The 18,507-nt window shown below is 31.7% G+C and overlaps 2 protein-coding genes across 2 annotated transcripts in view; one reads left to right on the top strand and one right to left on the bottom strand.

The window, feature by feature from the left end:
• LOC139481199 (uncharacterized) overlaps nt 1-16,443 on the top strand; it is a 174,056-nt gene extending 157,613 nt beyond the window's left edge. Inside the window, exons 37-53 of the mRNA XM_071264356.1 lie at nt 14-246; nt 1,110-1,263; nt 3,953-4,131; nt 4,758-4,901; nt 5,236-5,404; nt 6,159-6,300; nt 6,779-6,900; nt 7,482-7,624; nt 8,013-8,160; nt 9,459-9,662; nt 9,912-10,118; nt 10,985-11,767; nt 12,695-12,907; nt 13,158-13,253; nt 14,037-14,368; nt 14,674-14,884; nt 15,975-16,443. Coding sequence (XP_071120457.1) covers nt 14-246; nt 1,110-1,263; nt 3,953-4,131; nt 4,758-4,901; nt 5,236-5,404; nt 6,159-6,300; nt 6,779-6,900; nt 7,482-7,624; nt 8,013-8,160; nt 9,459-9,662; nt 9,912-10,118; nt 10,985-11,767; nt 12,695-12,907; nt 13,158-13,253; nt 14,037-14,368; nt 14,674-14,884; nt 15,975-16,261 — 3,767 coding nt within the window. The 3' untranslated portion in view covers nt 16,262-16,443. The remainder of the gene's footprint in view (nt 1-13; nt 247-1,109; nt 1,264-3,952; nt 4,132-4,757; nt 4,902-5,235; nt 5,405-6,158; nt 6,301-6,778; nt 6,901-7,481; nt 7,625-8,012; nt 8,161-9,458; nt 9,663-9,911; nt 10,119-10,984; nt 11,768-12,694; nt 12,908-13,157; nt 13,254-14,036; nt 14,369-14,673; nt 14,885-15,974) is intronic.
• Nucleotides 16,444-17,486: 1,043 nt separating this feature from the next.
• LOC139483070 (uncharacterized) overlaps nt 17,487-18,507 on the bottom strand; it is a 64,316-nt gene continuing 63,295 nt past the window's right edge. The window contains exons 48-49 of the mRNA XM_071267098.1: nt 18,198-18,287; nt 17,487-17,650 (exon numbers count right to left, since the gene is read on the bottom strand). Of these exons, the coding sequence (XP_071123199.1) occupies nt 17,621-17,650; nt 18,198-18,287 (120 nt within the window). The 3' untranslated portion in view covers nt 17,487-17,620. The remainder of the gene's footprint in view (nt 17,651-18,197; nt 18,288-18,507) is intronic.

Raw genomic sequence — 18,507 nt, 5'->3', positions numbered from 1 at the left:
TGTTTTATTACAGGGCTATATTCTGAAGCATCGTCTAATGGCTTCATCATTGATGAAACACCTCCCGTGTTCTTTGAAAACCCGTTTTTAGTTCAAGATTTGGGGTCAATTTATAAGGATTCGATTGTATTAAGAAGTAGTTTTAAAGTTAGATGGACAGTTGAAGATAAGGAATCATTTATTGACCGTCAATATATTTCAATTGGATGTCATATTGGCGGAAATTTCAGTTCTTCCTCCATTCAGGTACAACTTCAAAAAAATCAAAAATAGTCAGTATTAAAAGAATAACGATTACTTCACTAAGAAAATGGTATTTTTACCCAAAGAATCATAGATCTGTTAAACAGGTTCATTTACACAAGATAAAAAGGGCATGTAGTTATAAAACAGTTTTTATTTCCCTATATTTTTATGAAGGATTTCAGTATCGAAAATATATGATGGTGATAATGAAATTAGATCCTGAAGGCTTACACCGATGTCCATATAATGTCAGAGTTATTTGATACCGTTTACCATGACAGTTTTAAACAATGAGTATATACGTGAAAAACTATATAAAATTGAATAACCCAACATCAACCTGCAATACGATTTTATATCGTTAATTGTCAATCTATCTTTTCCACAGTTAAGAAACCTTCCACTCATAAAGTTCACACATGTTTACACACTTTATTGCTTGTGGGTGATCATTCATAGAATATAGCATAGCATCCTTGCATCCTTGCAGGGATGAGGCCGTATATAAGATGGAATTATGTCATGTCATGTCAATTAGACTATGTAGGAAGTAGATTATATACCTTTAAATAAGTATTCTATGGTCAGGAGTAAAATTAATTAATCATTGATTGTCATTGATATTAAATGAATCTGATAAGCGTCATATCTGCATGTGAATTTTACTTCATGGCTTGTATTGAGTCGTAATGAAATAATATCTGACTTAGGCACTTGGGATATATTATGAAGCCGTTGTGTTTATTTGTATAGGTATGCAATGTTTGCCAGTGAATATAAAGCAACCATCAATTTGTGAACAAATGGTTTTATGTGAATATATAGTTAATTTTGTATTACTTTTTTACGAATACCTTTTTCAGCTGAATGGCATCGTACGAGAATATACTTTTTCAAGACTTGATCTTCATGATGGTGTTAAATATATTGTTCACATGATCTCATGCAACAGAGCTAAATTATGCACAGAATCAAAATCAGACCCGATTCTAGTTGACAGCTCGCCTCCTACTCCAGGTATGATTATTTATGTTTGTGTTGACGTTTTCAGTATTTTCCTGTGAGTTTAGATGTATCTTATATATTTTATAAATACCGATCTCAAATAAATTGACAATACGCCACCAAAAAATACCCGTGTTTGAATTTGACTTGATCTACTTCGTATACATTGAACCGTGAAAGCACAAATTGAGGTAAAGTTTTCTTTACTTAAATACCCAATGTGTCCTTAGAATGAATTAACGAGCAAGGTTGCTAGTTTTACATATTTTCTTATTAAATTGTGAATCATTTCATTTAAGGTGGTTCGGGCCTATTCGACTGCGCATAATTTCACGCATGAATTACAAAAGTATTTGTCGTAAATTCGATATATTTTTTTTTAAATATTTTGATTGATTAGAAATGTTAAATCATTGTAGTTATGTAACTAATAGAATATTTTCGTTATTATCCGTATCTGTTAAAGGGACAAAATGACATTTCACCCATTTTAACCATTTTCCCGCCAAAATTTGGGTTTTAAAGCAAAATATGTTTTTTTCCTTATCCGTGACCTATGTTTTTTATTTGCTCATTTTTTGAAGCTATAGTTCAGCTTTTTATATTACAGTTTTGGACCAAGTGTCATAGAACGTTTTTTTTTATATTCCGATAAAAATATGTCAACACCTCTATTTTCCCTATCATTTCATTGAAAAATGGTCCCTTTTACATACCTCTTTAAAAGTAAAATTTTGAGCTTAAATGGTCCGTGACCCCCTATTTTTTTTCGACCAATTTGATTCACTTTCTGTAAAGAATAAAATAACTAAAAATACGGCACTTCTGATAGAAACTTTGAATAGGCCCCAGCCACCTTAAACATCGCTTAACTAGTGTTTCCTCAACTTTATTGACAGGTTGGTTAAAATAATAAACAATTAATTATCAAGTAATCCAATGGTCCGAAGATAAAATGAATACTTCTTACTTTTTTGTTATTTTATAAAAGAGGGGCGAAAAATTTCAAAATGTCATTCAAGTTCATTAGTCGAAAGAAAAACTTACAATGACATGGCAAAAATAAGGACAAACGAAAGTATAAAAAACACAATAACGAAAACCAACTAAAATGTTTCATTGTTTAGGCATACTGTTACCGGTTTTAAATGTATTTATTAAAATGTACATTTTTAATCTAATATATTAATATTTGTCAATGCACTTCGAAAAAATATTTAAACATAAGATCATATGTTTTACGCTTTTTACACATCTTTTATGCCTATTCATATATCGTATATATTGATAAACGTACAGAGTAGTACTTCTTCGTTAGTAGTTAACCGTTAAATCCAATAAGATTTTAAGAAGGAATGGAAAAGTTACATACTTATCAATACTATTGCCGCTAAGATGTTTGTTTTGGCAAAATATTTTGAGATCATTTTCGCTGACATCTAATTTATTAATCATGTTTTATGTCGTTCTTTTATCTTTACTTCTAGTTTTTGTAAGCCACAAAACCTGATAAAACTAAGAGAATAATGCATAAAAAAAATAAACGGCAATCGAAAATACCCCACAGTATCTCTGAAAAATTAAAGTAACAAAAATTCCGAACTCAAAATAATACAGAAAAACCAAATCAAATAGCAAATAGCAAAAATCAAAATCTCAATAACACCAAACGAATGGATAACAACTGTCATATTACTAACAGACATTGCCAGACAACAAAACACGACTTCTAAAAGAAGAAAAAAGATATACAAATAAAGACAAACAAATACAGCGAAGGCGTTCAACACATATAATCCGGAAAGACTTACTGAGTAAAGGCTCAAAATGTGGTGGATTTTTGAAACGTTTTGCATACGGAAACGACAAAACACAAAGAAGTATCATCTAAAACCCTAAGCACAGTCAACAAAAGGGGATCAATTTACATACTTTATGCTTCCTAGATCACACCAAACTAAAAATTAAAAATTAAAAACAAAAAGCCTTACTTTACTTCTAGCGAAATAAATCTTGAATAAAAATTATACCCGAATAAAGAACATAGAAACACAAAAGCATAATGTGAAATGTTATATTTCTGTGTTTATACTTCCGTTATATAAGTAACTTACTTACCGTATTTCGTGTTATTTTTTAGGGATAAATAAAAAGGAAAAATCGCGAAAGCATATTCTACGAAAATCTAGCCATATGGGGGATTCTCTGCAATATATTATCCTTTTTTGTGAAAGATCAATTTGTTTTTCGTTCGCAGGTCAATAACAGTGTATTTTATTTTTATCAAAAATAAATGACAAAGTCATTGCATATACATATATTTTATAAAATGACGTCGTGAGTTTCTAGTAAACTGAGTTCTGTTCAACCAGTCTATAAATAATCATTGTCAAATTATGTAAAAGTTGTTCGTTACTCTTTGATTTAAGAAAACATTTTTTTAAATCTAGTCAGAAAAAAGTAAAATCACAAAAAAAATGATCTCAGAGGAAAATGACATCGGAAAGTTCATAATCACATGGCAAAATCAAATAACAAAACACATAAAAAACGAATGGACAAGAACTGTCACCAATTCAATATAATTTCATTTTTTTAAATATTGCTACTATGTCACACTATTAATAATAAAAAAAGAAACATAAATTTGGGGTTTCTTTTGGTGATATTAAATTAACATTGACTTTTAAAATTATTTAAGGTATGTTTGCTATCAACACCGATCATGTTTCAAAGCTTGGACGAATGATTGATGGCTGGATGACATGGTCAAAGTACAAATTATGGTTGTCCTGGCTGGGCTTTACTGACTTGCATACTGGTATAGAAAAATATTTGGTGAATGTTGGGAGTCAATACATGCAAAGTGATATCAATAAGGTATAATTATTTTTCACTTTTGAAAACTGTTAGATATTTCATTGAAATTGGGATTTTGATAGAATAGTGCAAATGTGACAATGTTGAAATTAAAACGGCAGTATTCCAATATATATAAACATTTGATTCACGGAACCATGACAACAGATCCTTAGCAAATCAACTTCTGTGGAAATGAGAACGGCCAATGCTTATAATACATCTGCATACGCGATACCTACCAGGATTAGACCTAAAACAAATTATAACGTGTACGCTTGCAAAAGTTTTAAAGTACAGGTACCATCAAGAAGGGATATGGCCGTATATTGGAAATATTCATGGAAATCAGACTTGCAAGTGATAATGCAATTATCATTGACTCACAATTAGTGGTTTATTTATTATCATTACCTGACCAGATCAACAATTTTAGCATGTGATCGATGCTGAGTGGAAGGACCAAATAATCTGGTGACACCACCGAAGACAACGACAAAAACGCCGCTGGGAACAGGAAGCCTAAGTTTCGCTCTTTTAGTTCAGTATTTTCCTCTGAGTTCAGTATTTTTGTGATTTTACTATTTAGTCTCGTCTATGCTATAATAACCATTAAAGCTTGACGCATTTGTTGTGTTATATTGCAGGTTAAAGGGTCAGCTGAAGTTTTTCCACACAATGACTCAGGAATAGACAAAGGAGACGAAGGCTTTGTTCAAACATTTTCTATTGAAACAGTCAGTCTTAGGCCGTATGAGCATATATATGTCAGCGTGTGGGCAGTGAACAATGTATGTATAAGCAAAATAGATTTTGTATTATTGGTTCGTTCAATTGTCACTGTTGGGTTTATTGTTCATATTACATTATATTTTCTCTTTTTATTCTAAGGTATCATCAAGTCAAGGTATTCATAAAATACTTCATTATTTTTTTTCTCAACAGAAGACATAATGTGTCTCAAATCCTTGTCAACAAAAAATTGGTAAGTTGCGAACTTTACTTTGCGCTAGCTAGCACGACTAAGATATTGAAATACGACCTATTGTTATAGTGTTGTTAAACATGATTTGTTTTGTGTGACTGTTTTGTTTTCAAACTTATAACAGTTTTTATCTAATACAGGTAGGATTGTCTAGTCCTATGATTCACTCTCAGTTTAGATTGGTGCCTGGTGGTTCGCTAGAGCTTATTCGACGGTGCACATCTAAAACATGTTTAGGACATTGTGTTTGTTCTACACAAAACGGACGCTGTGCACTTGAAGGCAAACAATGTCATGATGTTTCAAAAGGTATTTATTCTATCATATGCAACGAAAAATATTTACATTTGATCATTCATGATTTGCTATATAAGAAAATGAAGTTTAAAAGAAGTAGTCAAAATATCGTTCGATAAACAAAATTATAATTAATCTATAATATATATAGAACATATGACTAATTAATGCTAACTCTAAAATGCAAATATACCGTATAGGGGTTATTTTCTCGAGTTGTCAATTTTCGCTTCTTTTCGCGGATAGAACAAAATCGCCAAAAAAAATTCCGCCAATTCAAAAGTACGCATGCAGAGATTGAGTAACACGAACCCAACATAAATATCGGTTCTGATATCAGGTGTTCAAGCATGGAATGTATATCCTTTCGTCATGCTCATTATTTACAAAACCAGGGTTAAATCTAATTTGGTGGGTCACGTTCAGGGAGAAATATGGACAAGATTGGAACACAATCGTCGTCATTTGTGACACAGATATTCCGTAACAGAGAGCCAATTCGGGAGTAGTTCGTAATCTTTTCGAAGGGATGATATCAACTTCACTACATGGAAGTCTTTTTTATAGCTGTCTTGTAAACGACAACCCTCTATCATGAAATCATTATAGAAAACGCAAGCCATGGAATAATGTACCAACTAAGTTATATAATCTCCATATAAAAATGCGGAACTAAAATCAATGTGTCTGACTTTGTTATTTGTAGATTTGTTTTAACAATTGCTTTTTGTCTACTTATTCATGATTTTGTTCAATATTTTGGAAGACAATACAAATAACGATGTAGGAGTTTATGATGTTACTAATCTTCAAGACATACCTCTGTCTGATATTCAGTACACTCCGTCAGTAGTAGAACTGGCTGCGAAATGGCAAGTTATTCAGGTTCATGGAATGCCGGCACTCTGGTAACTATATATGATAAAACAAATTAAATATCGTCATCATTAATATATTGAAAACATTCAATTTTTAAAGTTGTGAAATAAATTATCAGGTTTTTTTACCTTCAATATTTCTTTTGAATAGTGACATCAAGAATCGTTTGCGAGACACCTGTTCCGCATTAAAATTTACTTCTTTTGATTCTATTCAAAACTTTTACCACTCTTTTATTTGTCATCGATGGAGGATTAAATTATCTGCAGGATTTAACTGGTTGAAACTGGATTCTTAGTTTTTAAAATAATTTCCTTATTTTTCTTCGGGAATTATAGATTGTGTTTCTTATTGATGTTATCAAAAATCTTTATTTCTGTTTTGAAAAAATAAAAAGCTTTCTTTTTCTTGGTCCAAATGATGTAATGTTTTCCCTTTACATAACATATCGACAATCAACATGTTGAATTATTTTTTGTAATCTAATAAGCTCAATATTTTTACAAGGTACGAATGGAGCGTAGGACTAGCTACCAATCATGAACCAGAAGGTGTTTTTGACAATTTGAAAGATGTTGTTTGGAGACATGCTGGCCAAACAAATCAAGCTTTTCTGAGTATTGAAAGAGGTAAGTTTGTACTTTTTTTAACTATCTTTATTGTAGAGAATATTAAAATTGAGACAAATGAAAGAGAAAACACGCCTCTCTATTTTCTATTTAAAGATTTAAGTTCTTCTTATTTATTCAAATAGTGATATACCGAAGTAAAACTATCCCATTAGTCTTGACAACAGGCAAACAAGGAAAAATTGGGAGTAAAAATAAATGTTCCATGAGTTTCTTAATGTTTATTATAAAAGATAGACTGACAGATAGATATCGTAGAACTGTGTTAATTCAAGGTTAAAATATAAAGTTCCAAGCCTGGTATCCATGAGTTTATTTACATCATTCTTAGGGAAAACACAATTTGGTAGAAATTGCACATGTGGTAGGATCAGAAAAATAATATTACTAAATGGATAATCAATAGCCCAACAGCTCGGATTATAAAAGGACCAGGACTAACATAATCATCTTTAATAAAAACATGTACGAGAGTGCATAAATACAAAGCCATCGCAGTCATATTATCGCCTTTTTGTCATTATTCGTCTTGCAGAAAAATACGATGAAAAGTCTGAAATCCTTTTATATTTGAAATATAGGGAGAGAACCATTAGATGAATCTGTCACCTACTCATTTTTTGTTCGAGCATGGTACACTGATGATACATATGCAGTATTTAAAACAAATGGAGTGACCGTCCTGTCGACACCTTTAGCCACATCTAAAATCAAAGGATCTTCAGTATGTAGAGTTTCCATTGCAAACTATATTTTCTTAATATATAGTTTTCTTTACAACTAAATTGATAATTGCTTTTATGCCTTTTGTTAGTCAATAGCAGCAAATGTGTTCATACAATTAAACACCTTACTCATTGTCCTATCTGAGCAATAATATATTGAGCATTACTGATACTTGAAAAAAAGTATAAGAAAGATAACTGCAAAACAAAGGGAAATACAAAAACGACCGGAATACTGTTAGACTTAGTGTGATTTGCATAGTTGTTTTCATATTTCTGAATTTATTCTACTGTTATTCTTTTAACATAAATCACAAATTAAAAGCCTCAAATAAGCTCGTGTCAAATGTAAAATAAAGCACTACACAATGTTGTTTACATTTTTAGGTCTGTGAACAAAGACCTGGACATTGGAAGAAGGATATCGATTACATAAAACCAGGGTTTCCATTTACAATCAAGTGGAGCAATGTCTTTATTAATGCAGATAAAATAATTGAAAGATTTAATATTTATCTCAGTTCATTTCCTGGAGGTAAAATATAAAATATGAAATCAGATGAATAGATGTGCTTGCATTAAACTTCATATGTTTTTTCATTACAAATTTTACATTACTTTTGACATAGCAGTATATGACACTAAAATGAAAGACATAGCAAATACAAGGGTTATAAGACTCGTCAGTTTAAGGGAAAATCAAACCAGAAGTGGGAGAGAATTTTATGTAAAAAAACAGGATATTTATTTATATACCTATATGGAGTTATTTTCTTTCAGTACGATATGTCATTCGTTCGAAGAATCAGCCCGGAGAATACCATTTTTCAATGAAATATGCTTTAAGGCAATAACTAACGACCTGTGTGAGGTCATTTTTTTCCTGATAAAAATGCAAACTATAATTTACTTTAAAGTTTTATTCGTCTGATAGGTTTTTTTTGTTGTTGATTTGGAAATTAATCTATGATAGGTGTAAAAAATTCTCATTGCCCGAATTTTAATTTTAGAAACAAATAAGGTGAATTTTTGTTAATTTATCGCTACAATACATAGACTTTATCATGTAAGTGAGATTAATTTTAATGTACAACTTTCCATAACACTTTTAAAAAAAAAGTCAGATTTAACATATTCGTCTGTAAGATTTTGAAAATCTTAATGATTCACACTGAATAGGAAATCATACTGTGACCTACATGTATTGAAAAAATATTCAGCTATAGAAATGTCATTACAAATAGAAACAAAAGCAAGAACATAGCACCTCACCCCTTTTTTCCATACACTAAGTTGGTGCAATAATCTACTTACAAAGTGTCTTGTATTTTTCATTCACCGTTATTGGGATGGTAACAATTCATTAGTGTCTTACTTCATGCAGTTACAGTAATATTTTGTGTATTGATAATAATTTCTAAGGTTTATATCTAGATTTATATTGACTTTTAGTTCACATTCTAAATTTGCCGTAGGGCATATTAAAACCTGAACGCATTAGAAAGGAATGTTCCACTTAAGTGTGGTCGGTAAACTAGGATGCAAAATTTTAAAAATATTTATAAAAAAATGATTTTGACGGTATATAAGTCAGATAACGCATATCTTAAGGTTTTTCCTGGCGTAGAACACACCTCTGGGTATCAGGATTGACCAAAGAAACACCTTCTTACTGTCGTCTTTCATTTGATCAATTCTGACACCCCTCTATGTACACCACGACAAGACAAACCTTAAAACATGCATCATCTATTACATAATGACCGTTAGCAATGTCTTTAGCATAATATGCTGGTATAAATATTCTGTTTTATTCTATGTCATTTTATTTAGGATATGACGAGCATATAGCCAATATAGATTTACCTGGAACAGTCACAACATACAATGTCAGTCGTATACCTCTAACACCGGGCATTGTTTTCTACAGTAATGTTGTAGCTTACAGCTTTTCAGGAATACATTCAACAGCAACATCTGATGGGATAATAGTTGACATTGTACCGCCATCAGCAGGGAGTGTAAAAGATGGAACAGGTTCAGCATATTCATTTTATTTTGATATAATAAATTTCGATTTAAAATATAGTGATGTCAAAATATACAAAAATGTACCAGAAAAAAAAAAACGTCCATCATTGACTTAAAGAAGTCTAGATGTCAGTTTCTTGAATTATACCAAAAAATAATATTATTTGAGGTTCTGCCTGTCGACTACACATTTTCCGTGATTCGTTTTGATAAAATGTTAAGTTTTTCTTTGTAACTATCTTGTTTTTTCCACAGGTATTTATGATTGTGATTATCAAGATGATCCTCAAATAGTAAGCGCTTCTTGGCATGGTTTTTCTGACCTGGATTCTGTCATTACGCATTATATGTGGTGTGTACAGACGGTTTCAGAGCTTATTTTATGTAACATCAGAGCCTGGGAAAATGTTGGTATCCAGACATTCGTATCACGAACATTGAATGGAACATCTCTTTCGTCAGGTATAATAAATGTTTTTTTCTAGATAGTTCCTTTGATTGTTTTTATAATATTCTTTTCAGTAAATATAATACCAAAAACAGTCACAGATATGTATTATTCTATATTAATTGCTTGACCTAACTTGTCTATTAGAGATGAGTAATTATTATCAACGTTTTGTAAAGCAGAATACATCTTGAAAATAAAATCAATAATTATCAAAGGTACCAGGATTATAGTTTAGTACGCCAGACGCGCGTACATAAGACTCATCCGTGACGCTCATGTCAAAATATTTATAAAGCCAAACAAAAACAAAGTTGAAGAGCATTTAGAATCCAAAATTCCAAAACGTTATGCCAAATATGGCTTAGGTAATCTATGTCTTGGACAAGAAAATCCTTACTTTTTCGAAAAAATCAAAAGTTTTGTAAACAGGAAATTTATAAAAATGACCACGTTATTAATATTCATGTCAACACCGGCGTTTTGACTACTGGGCTGGTGATACCCTTGGAGACGAAACGTCCACCAGCATCGACCCAGTGGTGTAAATAGTTATCAAAGGTACCAGGATTATAATTTAGTACGCCAGACGCGCGTTTCGTCTACATCAAAAGAGAAATAAAATTTAAAAAAAAAATTAAAAAAAAATAATCTGTTTTTTGATGGGAATGTTATTACTTTTATAAAAAAAAAACAATGTATATCATTTATAACACTGAATTTCTATTAAAATCTATGTCATATATTGTTCAATGAGTATAACCTACGATATATAACACTACCACTACGAACAGACTGCTATACATCTTTGTATTATACATGGCTTGTCTCAAAGGCGTGTGTTGCCATTTATATCCTTTGGTGATTGTTATTATTTTAGGAATCAAAATTCAAAGTCTAGTATATGCAGTGGATATTGTTGGACATGAGTCTGAAATTGTAAAGTCAAATGGTGTAATCGTTGACGTAACTCAACCCATTCCAGTTGAAATGATACATTTGGACATCAATCTTGCGTCAAATCCTTCTTTTGAGCTTTTTGAAGGAAATTACGTGCTTTTGGAGAATGAAACAGATTATAGCAGCTTTTGTTTTATGACTGAATACGTTCAACTACTAAACTGGACGAAGAAGTCAGATTCCTGTGTAATAGTGTTGAAATCAAACAGAAACAATGCTTTTGATGGACGATCGTTTGTATTTCTGAACGGCGAGATATCTCAGAATGTGTCAAGTCTTGAGGAAAGTCAGCTGTATCGTATTACATTTGTTACTGCACATCCTATTTGGGAAGGAAATGATGGTGCAAATAACGAAGGATTCGTTCAGATTGGAAATGAACGACATGTTTTTTTGGTATATACAAAGCAGGATAGACATACAGCACAAACTTATGATATTCCTTGGCATCACCATACATTTTATTTTAGACCAGTCTTACAAAATATGACAATTAGTTTAGGGAGTTTATTTGGAAATACAGGACTTTATTTTGATGATGCAAGAATCCAAAAGGTGAACATGCTAAAAACGGACAGCAATCAAACATCTGGTAAACATGTATTTAACCATATTGTAACGATTCATCAATGGTCTTCAGTTCATGCCTCGTGGCATTTCGTGGACCCAGAAAGCCCCATTTTTGATTACACGTGGGCCATTGGTAAGTTTTTATACTTTATCTATATTAAAAAAAAAAACAGAAATAAAACACATTTGAGAATTTGAAACAGTTCTTAAAGTTCAATAATATATGTACCTTATATATAATTACAGCTGTTTAAAAGCAAATAAAGGTATAACAAAATTGCAGAACTTCAATATGACCTAAAAAAAGTCCATAATTTCCTGAATGCTCTGAACCTGAAGAACTAAAAAGAAATAACAGCTGTAAACTCCTATAAATGCAAATAAAAATAACAGACATTTAGAAACTTGTTGTATGATCATTCTACCGAGCTCCAGATGCAGATGACACTGAATGTCTTGCTTATCTTCACACTAGCCTATTGATAATGTCAGACGGTGCACATGCATGACTTTGGGGCCTTTAGAACCGGAATATCATAAATCACAGATCAGACTTTTGAGCATTTGCGGTATTAATCTCCAAACAGTGCCAAAGTCATGTTTAATTGTGATCTTCTTTTCTAGTTATCAATCAAAAGTATCTTGTTACATATTTGGTGTGCAGATTGAAAACTTTGTCTACGTAAACGCATCTATGGCGCTCAAATAACAATAGTAGGAAAACCAAATTAATCACGAAGGTGAAAGGTGTTCATACTAAATTCCAAAAGCATGTGCTTAATACAGTTAAGGTCATCTAAGTCTGGTGTAGATAAATCTTAGCCACATACAAGAGACAAAACAGAATATTATGACAAATGATAATGAACATGTATCATTGAGTGTTGAGAAAATATGAGATAGTGGAAACAATTGAATTTAAAAGCATTTCAATTTCAAAGAAAAGAAGAATTTACATAAAATGAGAATGAAAACTGGGATTGTGTCAAAGAGACAACAACCACAGACATAAGGGCAGAGAGAGCCGAAAGTATGCTAAACATGTCATCTTTTATTTCAGGATATACTGAAGGAAGTACGGAGGTACAGGGTTTTCAAAGTGTTGGTCTCAGCAACTTTGCATATAACTACAATGTATCTTTACCTCATACATCAACGATACACGTGACCGTTATTGCTACGAACGCTGCAGGTTTGATGACAAAGATACACGCGGAAAGTCTTCTTGTGGATAAAACTCCACCGGAAATAACATGTGTCAATGATGGTATAGGTAAATTTATATGCTTCTTAAAATATTGCTAAAATTGAAAAATTCGCAATAGCAATGTTTTGTTTAAATGTATTTTATCAACAGCATGTTGTTAATTGGAGGCAAAGGCTGATAATTAATTAAGTGCACGTTTTTAAAATCAATACGATATTTTCTGCCTAGTTTAATTATTTGTTATATGAATTTTAGAATACAAATAATTTCTATATTGGCATCTTTACATCAACAAAGCTTTTGTCTTATTTTTAAGGCGAGGATATAGATGCACAGTCAGAATCTGAAATATCTGCTAACTGGGAAGTAGACGATTTAGAATCTGGATTAGAATCCTGCCAATTTTCAGTTGGTAAGATGGTTATCACCAGGATAAGAAACCAGCGTTTTCATCTATCTTTTTCCGTAATGTCAGAAACAACTCAGAGTAGAGAATAAAATCAGATTGACACATACTTTTGGAGTACAAATTGCATGAAGTGCAGCCAATACACTTATGTTATTGGCTTGATATCTATGTTTTCGATTAAGATTTTATCATTTTACCTGTATTAGTTAAAACAACATAGTGCAGCAAGCACTCTAAAGTAAGATCATGATTGTTCGGATGTCGGAACAATATACACAACATCGGATAACATTTGAAATTCAGAAATTAATACTCAATTTGCTGAAGCGTTTATGTATGTGAGCGTTATTTGTTTTGTTTGATTTTTTTCCTTTTGCAGTTTATGACAGATATTCAAAAGTCAAAATAACATCGGTTACTTATATTTGCATTAGTTGCTGCTAGTGAATTAGTCAAATATCAATCTCACTTTTTTTCAGTTTCATATAATATGCATACATGATAAATAGTATTCAAAAACCAAGCGTCTGATCAAATGTACTAGTATAACTACTACTTGTTTGGTCAGTATGCTAATTTAAGATGTGATCCAGATCTTCAAAATCAGTGTCATGCCACATGAAAAAAGCACAAATTGGAAAGCTAAAATAAAATTAACATAAAGGTATTTGCATACAACATAACTTTTATACTAGTGGTCAGGAGGGTGCCATCGGCCACCCAGCCATTTCATGTTTCGGGTGAATTGAAACTGTTATGCCAAACTTTGTTTTCTCTATCTTCCAGGATACCAGTTATACGGCAATGAACTTCAAACATTTCAGAAAATACCTGTTGAATTACGACTATTGTCGAAAGTGTTTCCATACGATCTCTTGTTTATGCGGAGAATATATGTAACCATTAGATGTAAAAATAAGGCTGGACTGCAGTCATCTCTATCAACTGATGGTGTTATTGTATCTAACCTGCCTCCAGTCAGTACTAGAGCTCAAGTGAATATCCTTCCTCTCTCTAATACAGAATATATGGCTTATAATGGATATCAAAAGAATAAACATACAATGAGAATTAAATGGTCAGGTTTTGAAGACATAGTTGGTCTAGACTCTTATCTGGTAAGTATATATTGATGATCATATATTGGTTTAAATGTAATATGTAGTTCAAAATGTATGTCTAATATACGTTTTTGATTTGTTGTTTTTTGCATTAAGTATGTCTTGTTTATTGTTAACGTTAATTCCATGAAGGCAAAATTAGCAAGTATCAAAGTTCCTTTCCATGTCAATTTAGGTGCTCCCTATACCATATCAGACACTAGTGGTTAACACATTTTTTGTGTCAATTAAATTACGGGTCATGTGAGTCGGATTAAAGCAAAAATTCCAAAAATCAAGGCAAAAACATCTTTTAATTTCAGGTTTCATTTAAAATGGACAATGACGGAGACGCTATAATCACAAGGTCAATAACAGCTGAAAAACAAGATATTACATACTTAGTCTTGACTGGACTTGATCTTAAGGACGGTAATTACACTGTTGCGGTTCAAGCTATCAATAAAATGTATGTCCGGAGTGACCAAGTTAAAGCATCTATTACTATTTCGTCATTGCAGCCTACGATTGAACGTAAGTAGATTACTAATGATTGCTGCTTTCTATTCTGTTGAAAAAAGTTTTGCATTTTATAGATGCAAATAAACTTTTTTTCCATTATGAGTTAAGTTTATGGTTCTTGACATATGCTTACAATTTTTGTCAAGTTGTACTGTATCCTACGGAAACCAAAAGAAATCCCATTTTTGTAAGATAATTAAGAACATACATTTTGACAATTAAATGCCATAACCAAACCATCTAAATCGAATCTGGTCTACGTTATATGGTTAATGACTTATTAGTTTAAACATGTTTATAGTGGATTGGGAAACGAGTTTTGTAACTTATATTTATCCCTTTCCACTTTGCGGGTGCGAGTGCTGCCTTGCAGTGGCATTAGCCTACTCTTTTTTACGAAATCTACAGGGTGTCTTTAACGTGCAAGAGATATGGCTCCCCCTTTACACTTTATTGTCCCCTTCCGACGGACTATCATCGTTTCCTCAAGACCATACTCGCAAATGGTGTCAAGGGAGAGCCGAAAATTTAGTCCCTCAAATTTCATCCCGAACGGGAATCGAACCAGGAACCTTTGTGTTAGTAGTCCGATGCACTAACCACTACTTCACGGCTCTCTAATGACTTATTGATACAATAACATAAAAATAACAAGTGGTACTTCAATCATCATCCGAAAATCTAGAAAATCTACATTGTCAAAAGCAAATCATATCAAAATCTAAATTGACCTGTTTGTTGTGGCTCTTGACATTATGAATCAACTTCAAACAATTCGATCAAACGTTATTAGACTATTACCCGTAACCAAAATGTTTCTTAAGGACAAATGTTCAGATGGTCATGTAGATCATTATTTTTCACAGATAAAACAACTGTGAATAAACCACTAGCATTACAATATCAGAATATAATCAAATTGTATCATCATAGTCTATAACCTAAAACCAGACAATAACTGCAGCCTTATTTTCGGCCTCGGAACTAAATATGTCATGCATTCGGCCATAAGAGAGTTTAAGTTATGAAAATCGTGGTAACATATTGATGGGAATTTGTGTATATCCTTATGTCTTTATAATTTTTTTTTTTTTTTTTGCAGGTTCCTCAACTTTACATGTCTCAATTAATAATCGTACAGTACATATATCATGGAAAGATGTGTTTTGTGAAGATAGAAACACATTTTACGAGGTTTCTGCCGGAACCTTTGTTGGAAGTGCTGATATAATACAGTGGCAAGAAACTAAAAATACATTTATTACCTTTTTCATTCCACCGAGAATCAAATCAATTAAAGGTTTAACAAGTTACATAACTGTTCGCGGGATTTATGCTAATGGAATGTTTAATGTTGTCAATCATAGAATAAATTTAAGTGATATTTAATATCGCTACCCCTCATTTTTGTGATTCGGAAATTCAAATGATAAAAAGTCACCTTTGTCATTGAAATCTCATATGTTAACGTACAAATACTTATAGAAGAATATAATATAGTGGGGAATGTGTGATGTTAAAAACTAAATGACATTAAGTGTTTCGAATAGATTAAAGCTAATGAGTTTATAGTTTCTTTGAACTTTATATATATACTTTGTTTAAAAGCAATGAGTCTATTTTTTCACTTTGTATGGTTCCAATTATCCAATTATTATGGTGAGAGATAAGGTCAGTAGATCTTCAAATTATTACATTAAAGAGTTAAATCACACAAATATTGCACTCCGAGGAAAATTCAAAACGAAAAGTTCCTAATTAAAGGTCAAATCAAAATCAAACGATTGGATAACTGCTGTCATATTCCTGAATCGTGACAGGCATTTTGCTTATGTAGAAATGTTGGATTGAACCTGGATTTATATCTAGCTACACCTTTTTGTTGTATGACAGACGAATTAAATTCCATTATATTGACAACGATGTGTGAACAAAACAGACAGACATAATAGTTAAAAATGTCACAAAAAAGGGGGTACAGCAGTCAACATTGTGTCATAATCTTGATCACTACAAAGAAATGTCTAACAAAGAAGCACATCAAGGCTTATAGACAAACACATTTGTCGTCAGATGAGAAATGAGGGTGTTGTTTTGAAATCAGCAGAGTGAACTATTTTTTATGAAGGTTTTTGTTTCATAAGGGGTAGAAATGTATGTAGATATGCCTTATTGTCATAAAAAAAATACATGTATCGTCTAGTTTTTCCATTTTCTTATATATTAAGCTTTTTAGAGTAAAAGAATTTGTCAAAGTAAATTTGAGGTATTGCACGAAATGTGTAATAACAGACAAACGGATTGGTGGAATACAGTTCCCGGGAAAAAAATGCTTTATAGAATTATTTTCTAATTCATTATTTTTAACTGCCATTATCTGTCATGTTTTATAGAACTTCGGAAGTGAAATATATCGACCATTGGACTCATACCTAATATCCTAATAAAAGGGAACAAGGAACCATAATACAACTACAAACAAGAGGCTGCCAACGTAACAGCAAACCGAGTTTTCCCGTAGAGGTCCTACCCTGAACAGTTGAGCAAGTATGGACACTAATAGTCCAACTGCTAAGTCCCATTATTTTTTCAATGATAATTTATGCTACAAGAATTCTCCATCAAGCTATTTATTCATAATGCTAATAAATATTACTAATATAGTTATTAATATATTATAAAATAAAACAGTAAAGGTTCAGAACGCCTTTAATCATTCATCTTCAGCATCTTTGTTTTCTCCTGTACTCAAAACCGGTTGGCAAGTTCAATGTCACCCTGTGAAAAATTAAAAAAAAGATTAAATGAATTGGTACAGGAGTACACACATTGGATAGATTTGTTTTTACATCGCTACAGTGGGCCTTTACTGTTTATATTTTTTTTTTAACTAAGTGTAGAAAACCTGAAATGACACGAAAGGAACACATGTGCTATACCTCTGACATATTTGTCAAATTGCCAACAGACTGTTTGTATCATAAACATCAACTCAATTTGTTTTCTCCTTCTTATAATGAGGACAATTACCTCTGTCTATATTCATACAAGTTGGGGTATGGCTGTAATAATTGTGATCAAATTTGATCTTGTATTTCATAAATTAAATCTTCCAGTTGTTGAATAAACGTCATTGTCCTATATTTTTGTCATTAGCAGCATTCCTCTGACATATTTGTTCATTCCTCTATTATCAAAAGTTTGTTTTGGTTATAATCATCAACCCCTTTGTTTTCTTTCTTAAAATGAGGACATACATGAAATGTAATTTATTGGATAGATTATAACAACTGTTAACCTTTAATTTATTTAAATAAACACTAACCTTTTGATCTGCATATGGGATATCTTCTCTGGCTAAAAGGTATCTTAAAAAGCGTTCATGGTCACTTGTTATGCTGTCTGTATCAATATCCTGCAAATCAAAGAATTGTCAAAAGCATTCCTACCCAACATGTCAACTCATTTCGATACAATATAGATCCGTTCTAAACAATTTTAAGGGTTGTTGTTTAAAACTAATATAACATTTCTATTAATGATATTACTTAATCTATGTAATTCATCATAAACTTTCTTTGACAGGTTTCATCATATAATCCCGATCAAAATAAAACATAGAATAGATAGATATT

This window comes from Mytilus edulis, chromosome 7 (assembly GCF_963676685.1).
Source record: "Mytilus edulis chromosome 7, xbMytEdul2.2, whole genome shotgun sequence".
In the NCBI taxonomy this organism is placed as follows: Eukaryota; Metazoa; Mollusca; class Bivalvia; order Mytilida; family Mytilidae; genus Mytilus; species Mytilus edulis.
This window is presented reverse-complemented; position numbering and strand designations above follow the sequence as displayed.